This window comes from Pristiophorus japonicus, chromosome 11 (genome assembly GCF_044704955.1).
Source record: "Pristiophorus japonicus isolate sPriJap1 chromosome 11, sPriJap1.hap1, whole genome shotgun sequence".
NCBI lineage: Eukaryota > Metazoa > Chordata > Chondrichthyes > Pristiophoridae > Pristiophorus > Pristiophorus japonicus.
Window position 1 is genome coordinate 59161628 of NC_091987.1, and position 12464 is coordinate 59174091.

The 12464-nt window shown below is 47.3% G+C and overlaps 1 protein-coding gene across 2 annotated transcripts in view; it reads left to right on the forward strand.

Annotated features, from left to right (window-relative positions):
* The window catches only part of LOC139276035 (cyclic AMP receptor-like protein A), a 458883-nt gene that overhangs the window by 350765 nt on the left and 95654 nt on the right, over window positions 1–12464 (forward strand). For both annotated transcript variants that reach the window (XM_070893418.1, XM_070893419.1), the window contains exon 8: window positions 722–760. In XM_070893418.1, the coding sequence (XP_070749519.1) occupies window positions 722–760 (39 nt within the window). The remainder of the gene's footprint in view (window positions 1–721; window positions 761–12464) is intronic.

Consider the following 12464-nt stretch of genomic DNA (forward strand, 5'->3'; position numbering starts at 1 on the left):
TTCCTCCACTTAGGGCGGTCTTTGGCCAGGGATTCCCAGGTGTCGGTGGGGATGTTGCACTTTGACAAGGAGGCTTTGAGGGTGTCCTTGAAACGTTTCTCTGCCCACCTGGCGCTCACTTGCCGTGTAGGAGTTCCGAGTAGAGCGCTTGCTTTGGGAGTCTTGTGTCCGGCACGCGGACAATGTGGCCCGCCCAACGGAGCTGGTCGAGTGTGGTCAGTGCTTCGATGCTGGGGATGTTAGCCTGATCGAGAACACTGACGTTGGTGCGTCTGACCTCCCAGGGAATTTGCAGGATCTTGCAGAGGCACAATTGATGGTATTTCTCCAGCGATTTGAGGTGTCTACTGTATATGGTCCACATCTCTGAACCATACAGGAGGGCGGGTATCACTACAGCCCTGTAGACCATGAGCTTGGTGCCAGATTTGAGGGCCTGATCTTCAAACACTCTCTTCCTCAGGCGGTTGAAGGCTGCGCTGGCGCACTGGAGGCGGTGTTGAACCTTTTCGTCTATGATCAGCTGAATTCATCAATTAATTGCCACCAAACAAGATCTCAGAATCCTTTTTTTTTTACATTTGTTACCACGTCTACTACTGATGGTAATTTAGCAGATTTCTGTTATCTGCAAATTGAACTTAAAAGAGCATTTATTGTGTTATGTACTTCACAGTGATTTTAATGGTCTCAGCTGCTATTTTTTTCCCTTTCTTTCCAGCTGGATTACAGATGATCATGTTGCCTGGAGATTTGGCATGTAAGTATGGCTGATTTAACTTTGCGCTCACAGTACACCTCAGGTCATTAACATTCTCTTTTGTCCTAAAATGTAGATGAAGAAAGAAATCTAATAAAATGAGTTCACCTTAACTCTTTACATTTCGAGAACCACCTTAATGTATTCAAACTCCTGTTGATAATCAATTATAGCACCTTTAAGTGATGTTTCCATTCTTAAAGTTACACAGTCATACTTCATTGTTTATTTTATGTGGCAGTTGTCATACTTTGACATTTGGGTTTAGTGAAATAATTACTTTTAAGTGACCACAGGGTAGAAATTGTCCTCCGCCAGAAACGGTGCGCACCTACCCTTTTTGAAGTGACCTGGCCGCCACAATGGATGCGACGGCCTATCCGACGAAATTCAGTTCCTCTGTGGTTTTTTTTTCCATTGGGGCGGAAGTGGATCATCATGGGGCCGGAGTTGGGAGTGGACGCAGTGTCCGTCACTGGAGGGGCGGAAGTGGGGGCGGGCGGAGTGTCCGCAGCTGTCAGTCATCAGCGCCACACGAATGACGTCATCGCGCTGGCGCATCACAACGTCTCTCCCTTTCGGTTAAAGGGAAAAGCTGCTGCGAACTCTGCAGATATTTTAGTTGGGTCCACTGGGCCACCAGGGCCTGTTTCAGCCGGGCCAGCGGCCTGGCACCCAAGAGGGTGTGTCAGGCTGCCTGTTGGCAGCCCGGCCGAACCTGGGGACGTAATAAAAAAATAATATGACTGATACGTCCTTACTATACAGTATAAATGCACACGAGGCCCATGCTTGAGAGAAGGTCAGTCTGTAACCTGTCCTTTATTTCATAGCACTCAAGTGATGGAAGTGGGTGGAGCTTCCCCTTTTATATCTGAAGGTCTAGGTTAGGAGTGTCTCCCACAAGTTCACCACCTAGTGGTCAGTGTTCTCACAGTGTACAACTTAGGTCAGATTATACATGGGTTACAATGCTGGTTGAATACATGACATCACCTCCCCCTCCCCCAAAGTCTTATTGGGATCACAGGTTGAGTCTCTCTGGTAGTTTACGCTCCCTTGTAGAGCGCCTGAGTTGGGGCTCCGGTTGTTGGGCGCTGACCTGAGTGTCTGTTGTTTGCGGTGCCTCAGGCCTGTCCGGACTGCCCACAGTGACTGGGCTCTCCTCCCTTTGGTTCCGGTGTTCGGTCACCTGTGATGGAGTGAACTCTATATCGTGTTCTTCCGCTGATTCTTCTATGGGGTTGCTGAACCTCCTTTTTGTTTGATCCACATGTTTGCAGCAGATTTGTCCATTGGTAAGTTTAACTACCAGAATCCTATTTCCCTCTTTGGCAACCACAGTGCCTGCGAACCATTTGTGCCCTGCAGCGTAGTTGAGGACAAAATCAGGGTCATTTACATCAATACATCGCGCCCTCGCATTCCTGTCATGGTAGTCATATTGTGACTGGCGCCTGCTCTCGACAATTTCTTTCACGGTGGGGTGTATAAGGGATAACCGGGTTTTGAGCGTCCTTTTCATTAGCAGCTCTGCGGGTGGAACCCCTGTGAGCGAGTGTGGTCGGGATCTGTAGGCCAACAGGAGGCGTGATAAGCGGCATTGTAGGGAACCCCCTTGGATTCTGAGCATCCCCTGTTTGATTATCTGCACTGCTAATTTTGCCTGGCCGTTTGAGGCCGGCTTGAACGGTGCCGTTCTGACATGATTAATTCCATTGCCTGCCATGAAGTTCTGGAATTCAGTGCTTGTGAAGCACAGGCCATTGTCGCTGACCAAGATGTCCGGTAGACCGTGGGCGGCGAACATTGCCCGTAGACTTTCTATCGTGGCAGAGGATGTGCTTGAATTTAAAATGTCACACTCGATCCATTTGGAGTAGGCGTCTACTACAACCAAAAACATTTTTCCCATGAAAGGACCTGCGTAGTCCACATGGATGCGTGACCAAGGCTTGGCGGGCCATGGCCAGGGGCTAAGGGGGGCTTCCCTGGGTGCATTGCCCAGCTGGGCACACGTGTTGCACCTGCGAACACAAAGTTCCAGATCTGCGTCTATCCCTGGCCACCAAACGTGTGACCTGGCAATTGCCTTCATCGTGACAATGCCCGGGTGCTCATTGTGGAGTTCTCTGATGAACACCTCTCTGCCCATCTGGGGCATGACTACGCGGTTTCCCCACAGTAGGCAATCAGCCTGAATCGAGAGTTCATCCTTGCGCCTGTGAAATGGTTTAAATTTCTCAAGGCATGCCCTGTACGTGGCTGCCCAGTCCTCATTCAGGACACATTTCTTGACTAGAGACAATAGCGGGTCTCTATTTGTCCAAACTTTAATCTGACGGGCTGTCACGGGTGAGCCTTCGCTTCCGAAAGCTTCAACAGCCATGACCATCTCAGCAGCATGCTCGGTAGCCCCCTCAGGGGTGGCTCATGGGAGCCTGCTGAGTGCATTGGCGCAGTTTTCGGTGCCCGGTCTGTGCCGAATTGTGTAGTCATAGGCGGCTAACATGAGTACCCACCTCTGTATGCGGGCCGATGCGTTTGCATTTATGGCCTTGTTGTCGGCCAAAAGGGACGTTAGGGGTTTGTGATCTGTCTCCAGCTCAAATTTCCTGCCAAACAGGTACTGGTGCATTTTCTTTACCGCATATACACATGCGAGCGCCTCCTTTTCTACCATCCCGTAGCCCCTTTCTGCCTGGGACAGACCTCTGGAGGCATAAGCTACCGGCTGTAACTGACCCTTGGCATTGACACACCCGACACCATAGGACGACGCATCGCACGTTAACACAAGTTTCTTACATGGGTCATATAGCGTTAACAGATTGTTGGAACATAACAAATTGCGTGCTCTATTAAAAGCCCTTTCCTGGCTGCCCCGCCAGACCCAATCGCAACATTTGCGCAGGAGCACGTGTAGCGGCTCTAACGTGTGCTCAATTTGGGAAGAAAGTTACCAAAATAGTTCAGGAGCCCCAGGAATGAACGCAGCTCCGTCGTGTTACGGGGTCTGGGTGCTCTCTGGATCGCTTCCGTCTTGGACGCAGTAGGGCTGATCCCGTCTGCTGCTACCCTTATCCCCAGGAATTCTACCTCTGGAGCTAGGAAGACGCACTTCGCCTTTTTCAGTCGCAGCCCTACCCGGTCCAGTCTGCGTAGCACCTCCTCCAGGTTGTGGAGGTGTTCTTCAGTATCGTAACCCATAATGAGGATGTCGTCCTGAAAAACCACCGTCCCTGGAATCGACTTGAGGAGGCTTTCCATATTTCGTTGGCAGATCGCGGCGGCCGAGCGAATCCCGAACGGACATCTGTTGTACTCAAACAACCCCTTGTGTGTCATGATGGTGGTCAGCTTCTTCGACTCACTCGCCAGCTCTTGGGTCATGTAAGCTGAGGTCAGGTCCAATTTTGAAAAAAGTTTGCCACCGGATAGCGTCGCAAAGAGGTCCTCCGCTCTCGGTAGCGGGTACTGATCTTGGAGTGACACCCGATTGATGGTGGCCTTGTAATCGCCACATATCCTGACCGACCCATCCGCCTTGAGCACCGACACAATCGGGCTCGCCCAGCCACTGAATTCGACTGGCGAGATGATGCCTTCCCTCAGCAGGCGGTCCAATTCGCCTTCTATCTTTTCCCGCATCACGTACGGCACCGCTCTGGCCTTGTGGTGTACTGGCCTGGCGTCCGGGTTTATGTGAATCACTACCTTGGCCCCCATGAAAGTGCCAATGCCGGGTTGAAATAGTGAGTCAAATTTGTCCAGGATCTGTGAGCATGATACTCGCTCCACAGAGGAAATTGCATTGACATCGCCCCATTTCCAGTTCATGACAGCAAGCCAACTCCTCCCCAGTAGTGCGGGACCGTCCCCTGGGACAATCCAGAGTGGCAGTCTGTTCTCAGAATCTTTGTGGGTCACGACTACCGTGGCACTGCCTAGCACCGGAATGATCTGCTTTGTGTAAGTCCGTAGCTGTGCGTCAATCGGCGATAATTTTGGCCTCCTGGCCTTGGACGCCCACAACTTTTCGAACTGTTTGATACCCATCAGGGACTGGCTGGCCCCCGTGTCTAGCTCCATTGATACTGGGATGCCATTGAGGAGCACTTTCATCATTATCGGTGGCGTCCTGGTGTATGAACTGTATACGTGCTCCACATGAACTCGCTGAACTTCAGCTTCCAGCGATTTCCCCCAGCGTTCATTTCTGCAATTTCTGCAGGTATTTTGCTCACCTCTGCAAACTCCGGCTGAGTGTGTGCCTCCACGCCTCCAACATGAGCTGCTGTTTGAAACAAAAGGTCCCTTGCCAGTCGATCGTCCCGGACTGCCCCTGTTATTGCCCTTGAGTGCGCCATTAACAGGTGTTGATGGCCCCATTACTGGCCGCATTGTCCCTTGCAATGGCGTGAATCGCCGTTCAGCTTGCCATTGTCTCTGTCGAACTCCCCCTTTGGGTTCGACTACATGTTGGGGCATGCCCGACTGCCCTTGTCTGCCTGGAGAACTGTGTGCTGCTTTAACAATGTTGAATCTCTGTCCCAACCATTCCTTAACACAGTACCTCTCGTCTGTTCTGCTAGTGGCCATGCTCGCGTGGTTTAAATCCCAGCTTCTTGTCGCCATTAATACGTCCTTACTATACAGTATAAATGCACACGAGGCCCATGCTTGAGAGAAGGTCAGTCTGTGACCTGTCCTTTATTTCATAGCACTCAAGTGATGGCAGTGGGTGGAGCTTCCCCTTTTATATCTGAAGGTCTAGGTTAGGAGTGTCTCCCACAAGTTCGCCACCTAGTGGTCGGTGTTCTCAAAGTGTACAACTTAGGTCAAATTATACAAGGGTTACAATGCTGGTTGAATACATGACGATGACGGCCGCGGCAGTGTGTCCTCTCCTTTAAAGGCAGTCGTGCCGCCATTTCACACAGGGTGCACTGACAGCAAATGGTGTCGGGGGCATCGACCAGCGGCAGGGCAGGGCCTCTCCCGCGGGGCATTTTTGGGTAAGGGCCAATTTCACGAGGGAGTCGCTGCCAGACGATAAGGGTGTGCACACCGAGGCTGGAAAACGGGCGGAGCCGTCCCGGACACAGCTCCGCTGCTGAGGTAGGGCAATTTCTAAAATGGCGGCCCCTCCACGGCGAGTCGCCAGCCATTTCCCGGCAGCCAGAGGCCCTATCGGGAGGGGCAATTTCGGGCCCCACATCTCTTAAATTCTGACATGTAAATGATATATACTCTCTATTCTGTAGGTCTCCCTTCAGAATGTTTTTGACCAAGGTTTAAGCTATGCAGGGATCATATTAATGTATTAAATGGGGCAGAAACTCTGGCCTTCCGGGTCCATACTGAGTGTCTACAGACCTGTGAAGGCATCGCAAAAGCCGGTTTTCAGCTGGAGCTTGACAGATCTTCCGTATATCGGGAGCGAGGACATTTGCAAGGGCAAGATTGCGGGATATCTTGCCCAGCAAATGTCCTCAAAACTCTTGCGCCTGATAAAAGCAGGTGCATAGCCTACTTTCACAGGCATAAAAGTTTTAAAATACACAAAAACATTTTAAAATAAAAGTATAAAAACACGTTTTATTGTTTAAAAACCCTCCCCGCGATGGTAAGTTTATTTTAAACCATAATTTTAAAAAACTTTAATAAAAATTGGAAAAATATATATTTTTTAACTGCATAAATAACTTTAATTTAAATTAATAAAAATATGTGCTGTATTTTTTCTATTTTATTATTGGTCTTGTGTGTTTTGGGGGCTGTTTCTCATTCATAATAATGGAAACTCCAACTTACAGAGTTCCCATTATTACGAATGAGAACATACTTTACCTGATTGGCTGCCTAGAGCCATGTGACTCCAGCTCCATGCCTGCGCACATCCCGACGTGCACGCGCTCCGACGCACAGTCAGAGGAGGCCTCAGGACTGGGAACTCGCGTGGGTGCAGCAGGATAAGATAAGTGCGCATTTTTTTAAAGTTTTTTACCCGATCGCCCACGGGAAGCAGCCGACCGGGATTTCTTGGCCTATATTAAAAACAGTGAGTATTCGCAAGGTTCCAAAGATATTGCACTAGTAAGTGGTGCTATAAACACAAAGGCCTGGAATTTACCAAAAACTTGCTCCATGACAATGGTTATATCTATATCGTAAAGCTGTTTTCCAGTTTTCCAGTCCAAGGAAAGTGACTTAATCAAGTTTTTACGTGACCCTGTAAATTCCTGGGACTTTTGCGCAACTTTGCAAGACCTTTGCTGAAACCCTCCAAAGCTTATTAGCATAACTCCACCCCCATTCAAAACAGCTGTGAGCACAAACTTTCCAAGATTCACGCTGGTTTCCTTGTGTTGTCCTGTAATGCCGAGTAATTTAGATGCAGGTAAGTCCAAGGTCACCTGCTAGCAGTGGGTTTTTGGGTTCTCACACAATTCTCAACCAGGGAGGACTTTTGCAGCTTCATCTTTGCAATTTGGCATGGATTTTCCTGTTTATTTCATGTGTCTCTTAGTTTTCCTGACCAGAATGCTATGAGTGTCTGAAGCTGATATTTTTAGGACCCCCTATTTGCCACCACTCCATTTGTAGTCATCAGACAAAGTGCCTACTTGTTTAAGAACAGGCATTCATCATTTTCTGGATGCAGTGAATGATGGATGTATATATTAAGACCAGCAAAGATGATGTTGTTGCTACCTAGCCTTAATTTCACAATTCTTGAGACCACCTCTATTACCTGCAGGATTTATTATTACAATAACAACAGTTAAAGATTGGTGATCAATTCTCCTGATTTCTCCCCCCAACTGCTTTCTTCCCCCTTCCCCAATAACAAAACTGCCTGTGAACCAGGCAGCTATGATATTCCCTGAGAAGCCCATTATTCCGGGCTGCCGTGGACAACAAAGAGGAACAGAATCGCCGGAAGCGGGAATGGGTGCGATTGCACAGGAGGCATTTTCACCCCATATGCCTGTACTTAAAGCCTGCTGGATAGGCAAGGCTGGAATTGGCTGAGGCTGCTGAAGGAACTTATTAGAGATAGGTAGAATGCTTGGTGTACATTTCAGACCTGTCTCAAGGAAGTCTAATATGCCAGTCAAATATCAGGTTTCTGCCTGTATAACTAGCTGGTTGTTGGGGGCGAGAGATACCTTAGCTGATGAGCCCTGGGCATGTTCTGAGGGCCAGTCCTGAGGAGGGGTGCAATGATTCTCAAATCATGCTTCAGCTGCCTTCAAGATCGGTTGTTATAGTACTCCCCTTCAGGAGGCTCAAGAATAATTGTGGTGCACTGTTTATTCCATAACGTGGCTCTGGCAAGAAGATTGTACAGTCAGGCACCCCAAGAAGCAATGCCAGATGAGAGAGCCTGGGCTGTGTATGAACTTTTCATATCATGAGTACCCTCTCTAGCTGCCAGGATCAGGGACAACATTTCATCTAGGCATCAAGCATTACATGGCTGCAGAAAAGATCCTCCATTAAAAATGAAATTGACTACATCCCTGAGCCTGCAAGATGCTCAGATGCATGATCCACTACTATAACATTCCACATAGGAATTGCTGTCCAAACAGCCATTATTTGTAATGACTTTAATGTCCAAAAATACTGCATTATTTATTACTGCAGAGAAGTCAGTCATTACACTATCACCGTTGTACTACTAATTATCAGCACAGTGCTTCTTGCACGTGCCTATTTTGAGTCCTAATTTCACGTGTCTTCCTAATGTTAGGAGTGACAGAACTGGCTGGCTGCTGCTGTCGAAGTGGATTCTCAGAGTGCTTGTGGCAAGCTTTTCACTGAAAGTTTGTCGCTGTCAACCAGCTTTTTCCGGCTCGTCCAGAGTTGTTGCTTGGCCCTCTGAGAGGGTCACTTTAAAATAAAAACTCTGTGGATATGTAGGTATTTAGAAGTGTCCCACTGACCGAAGACATCATCTAGGGCCAGCTGGCTACTTGCTCTGCATGCATTGAACTACTAGATTACTATTGGCACTCACAACAGTCCTACAGATGTCAGTCAAGCTATGGCTTAATACACTCTCGAATCAATGAATAGCCCTTAAAGATTGCACTTTCCACCAAGTTGCCCAAGGTTGCAGAGTGGAGGCATCGGATGTCAGACAGCAACCCACTCTCTATCAGCAGCATTGGCATAGGCCTGCTTTAGCTGCCACTAATCACAAGTTGCCAGCAGTGATTGGGAGTCCTCACTAGTAACAGCAAACATAAGCAGTGGACATCTCCATCTGCCCTGACATTTCGCGTACGTTATGGGAAGCTGCCCACAGAACCTCCACGTGTTCTTCATGATCAGCTATCGTCTCCCTTTCAAAGCAGTGCGGTGAAATCAATATCCACTGAATTCTCAGTCATTGGTGGATATCACTGGACCCTCCAATCCTCAGTCACTACCTCTTGCCAGCTAAATGTCCTCAGCAGTGCTCTGTTCACTTAGTGAAATTCCTTGCCTTAAGCTATCGACAGGCCCACATGTGCTTTGATCTGTTCTAGTGTGCACATTAGATGTGTCTGAGCAGGGTGCTCAAGGCTTGATAGATGTTTGTGAGTTTGCAGGACTGGCTTCCTCTTCAACCTTATCCTCATATTCTACGTCATCACCTCCTTCTTCTTGGGATTAGAGAGACCTGTTGGCATCTTCTCAGTACCCCTTTCCTGCTTTCTCTCCATACCCGTTGATCCCTTTAGCCGTAAGGGCCATATCTAACTCCCTCTTGAATATATCCAACGAACTGGCATCAACAACTCTCTGCAGTAGGAAATTCCACAGGTTAACAACTCTCTGAATGAAGAAGTTTCTCCTCATCTCAGTCCTAAATGGCTTACCCCTTATCCTTAGACTGTGTCCCCTGGTTCTGGACCTCCCGAACATCGGGAACATTCTTCCTGCATCTAACCTGTCCAGTCCCGTCAGAATTTTATATGTTTCTGTGAGATCCCCTCTCATTCTTCTAAACTCCAGTGAATACAGACCCAGTCGATCCAGTCTCTCCTCATATGTCAGTCCTGCCATCCCGGGAACCAGTCTGGTGAACCTTCACTGCATTCTCTCAATAGCAAGAACGTCCTTCCTCAGATTAGGAGACCAAAACTGAACACAATATTCCAAGTGAGGCCTCACCAAGGCCCTGTACAACTGCAGTAAGTCCTCCCTGCTCCTATGCTCAAATCTCCTAGCTATGAAGGCCAACATGCCATTTGCCTTCTTCACCGCCTGCTGTACCTGCATGCCAACTTTCAATGACTGATGTACCATGACATCCAGGTCTCGTTGCACCTCCCCTTTTCCTAAACTGTCGCCATTCAGATAATATTCTGCCTTCCTGTTTTTGCCACTAAAGTGGATAACCTCACATCTATCAACATAATACTGCATCTGCTATGCATTTGCCCACTCACCTAACCTGTCGAAGTCACCCTGCAGCCTCTTAGCATCCTCCTCACAGTTCACACCACCACCCAGCTTAGTGTCATCTGTAAACTTGGAGATATTACACTCAATTCCTTCACTAAATCATTGATGTATATTGAATATTGTAAATAGCTGGGGTCCCAGCACTGAACCCTGCAGCATCCCACTAGTCACTGCCTGCCATTCTGAAAAGGACCCATTTATCCCGACTCTCTGCTTCCTGTCTGCCAACCAGTTCTCTATCCACGTCAATACATTACCCCCAATACCATGTGATTTAATTTTGCACACTAATCTCTTGTGTGGGACCTTGTCAAAAGCCTTTTGAAAGTCCAAATACACCACAGCCACTGGTGGTTCTTGTCCACTCTACTAGTTACATCCTCAAAAAATTCTAGAAGATTTGTCAAGCATGTGTTCCCTTCCATTAATCCATGCTGACTTGGACCGATCCTGTCACTGCTTTCCAAATGCGCTGTTATTTCATCTTTAATAATTGATTCCAGCATTTTCCCCACTACCGATGTCAGACTAACCGGTCTATAATTCCCCATTTTCTCTCTCCCTCCCTTTTAAAAAAAGTGGTGTTACATTAGCTACCCTCCAGTCCATAGGAACTGATCGATAGACAGTTGGAAAATGATCACCAATCATCCACTATTTCTGGGGCCATTTCCTTAAGTACTCTGGGATGCAGACTATCAGGCCCTGGGGATTTATTGGCCTTCAATCCCATCAATTTCCCTAACACAATTTCCTAACTAATAAGGATTTCATTCAGTTCCTCCTTCTCGCTAGACCCTCGGTCCCCTAGTATTTCCGGAAAGTTATTTGTGTCTTCCTTCGTGAAGACAGAACCCAAGTATTTGTTCTATTGGTCTGCCATTTATTTGTTCCGCATTATAAATTCACATGATTCTGACTGCAAGGGACCTACGTTTGTCTTAACTAATCTTTTTCTCTTCACATATCTATAGAAACTTTTGAGTCAGTTTTTATGTTCCCAGCAAACTTCCTCTCATATTCTTATTTTCCTCCTCCTAATTAAACCCTTTGTCCTCCTCTGCTGAAGTCTAAATTTCTCCCAGTACTCAGGTTTGCTGCTTTTTCTGGCCAATTTATATGCCTCTTCCTTGGATTTAACACTATCCCTAATTTCCCTTGTTAACCACGGTTGAGCCACCTTCCCCGTTTTATTTTTACTCCAGACAGGGATGTACAATTGTTGAAGTTCATCCATGTGATCTTTAAATGTCTGCCATTGCCTATCCACCATCAATCCTTTAAGTATCATTCGCCAGTCTATTCTAGCCAATTCACGTCTCATATCATTGAAGTTACCTTTCCTTAAGTTCAGGACCCTAGTCTCTGAATTAACTGTGTCACTCTCCATCTTAATAAAGAATTCTACCATGTTATGGTCACTCTTCCTCCAAGGGGCTTCGCACAACAAGATTGCTAATTAGTCCTTTCTCATTACACAACAACCAGTCTAGGATGGCCAGCCCTCTCGTTGGTTCCTCGACATATTGGTCTAGAAAACCATCTCTAATACACTCCAGGAAATCCTCCTCCACCGTATTACTACCAGTTTGGTTAGCCCAATCTATATGTAGATTAAAGTCGCCCATGATAACTGCTGTACCTTTATTGCATACATCCCTAAATTTCTTCTTTGATGCTGTCCCCAACCTCACGACTACTGTTTGGTGGTCTGTACACAACTTCCACTAGCGTTTTCTGCCTTTTGGTATTCCGCAGCTCTACCCATACAGATTCCACATCATCCAAGTTAATGTCCTTCCTTACTATTGTGTTAATTTCCTCTTTAACCAGGTACCCCACCTCCTTTTCCTTTCTGTCTATACTTCCTGAATGTTGAATACACTGGATGTTGAGTTCCCAACCTTGGTCACCCTGGAGCCATGTCTCCGTAATCCCAAATATATCATATTCGTTAATAGCTGCCTGCGCAGTTAATTCGTCCACCTTATTACGAATACTCCTCGCACTTTGTCCCTTTAGAATTTTGCTGTAATGTGGCCCTTTTTGATTTTTGCCTTGGGTTTCTCTGCCCTCCACTTTTACTTTTCTTCTTTCTATTTTGTGCTTCTGCTCCTATTTTACTTTTCTCTGTCTCCCTGCATAGGTTCCTATCCCCCTTCCCAACAGCACTAGCAAACACTCCCCCTAGGACATTGGTTCTGGTCCTGCCGAGGTGGAGACTGTCCGGTTTGTACTG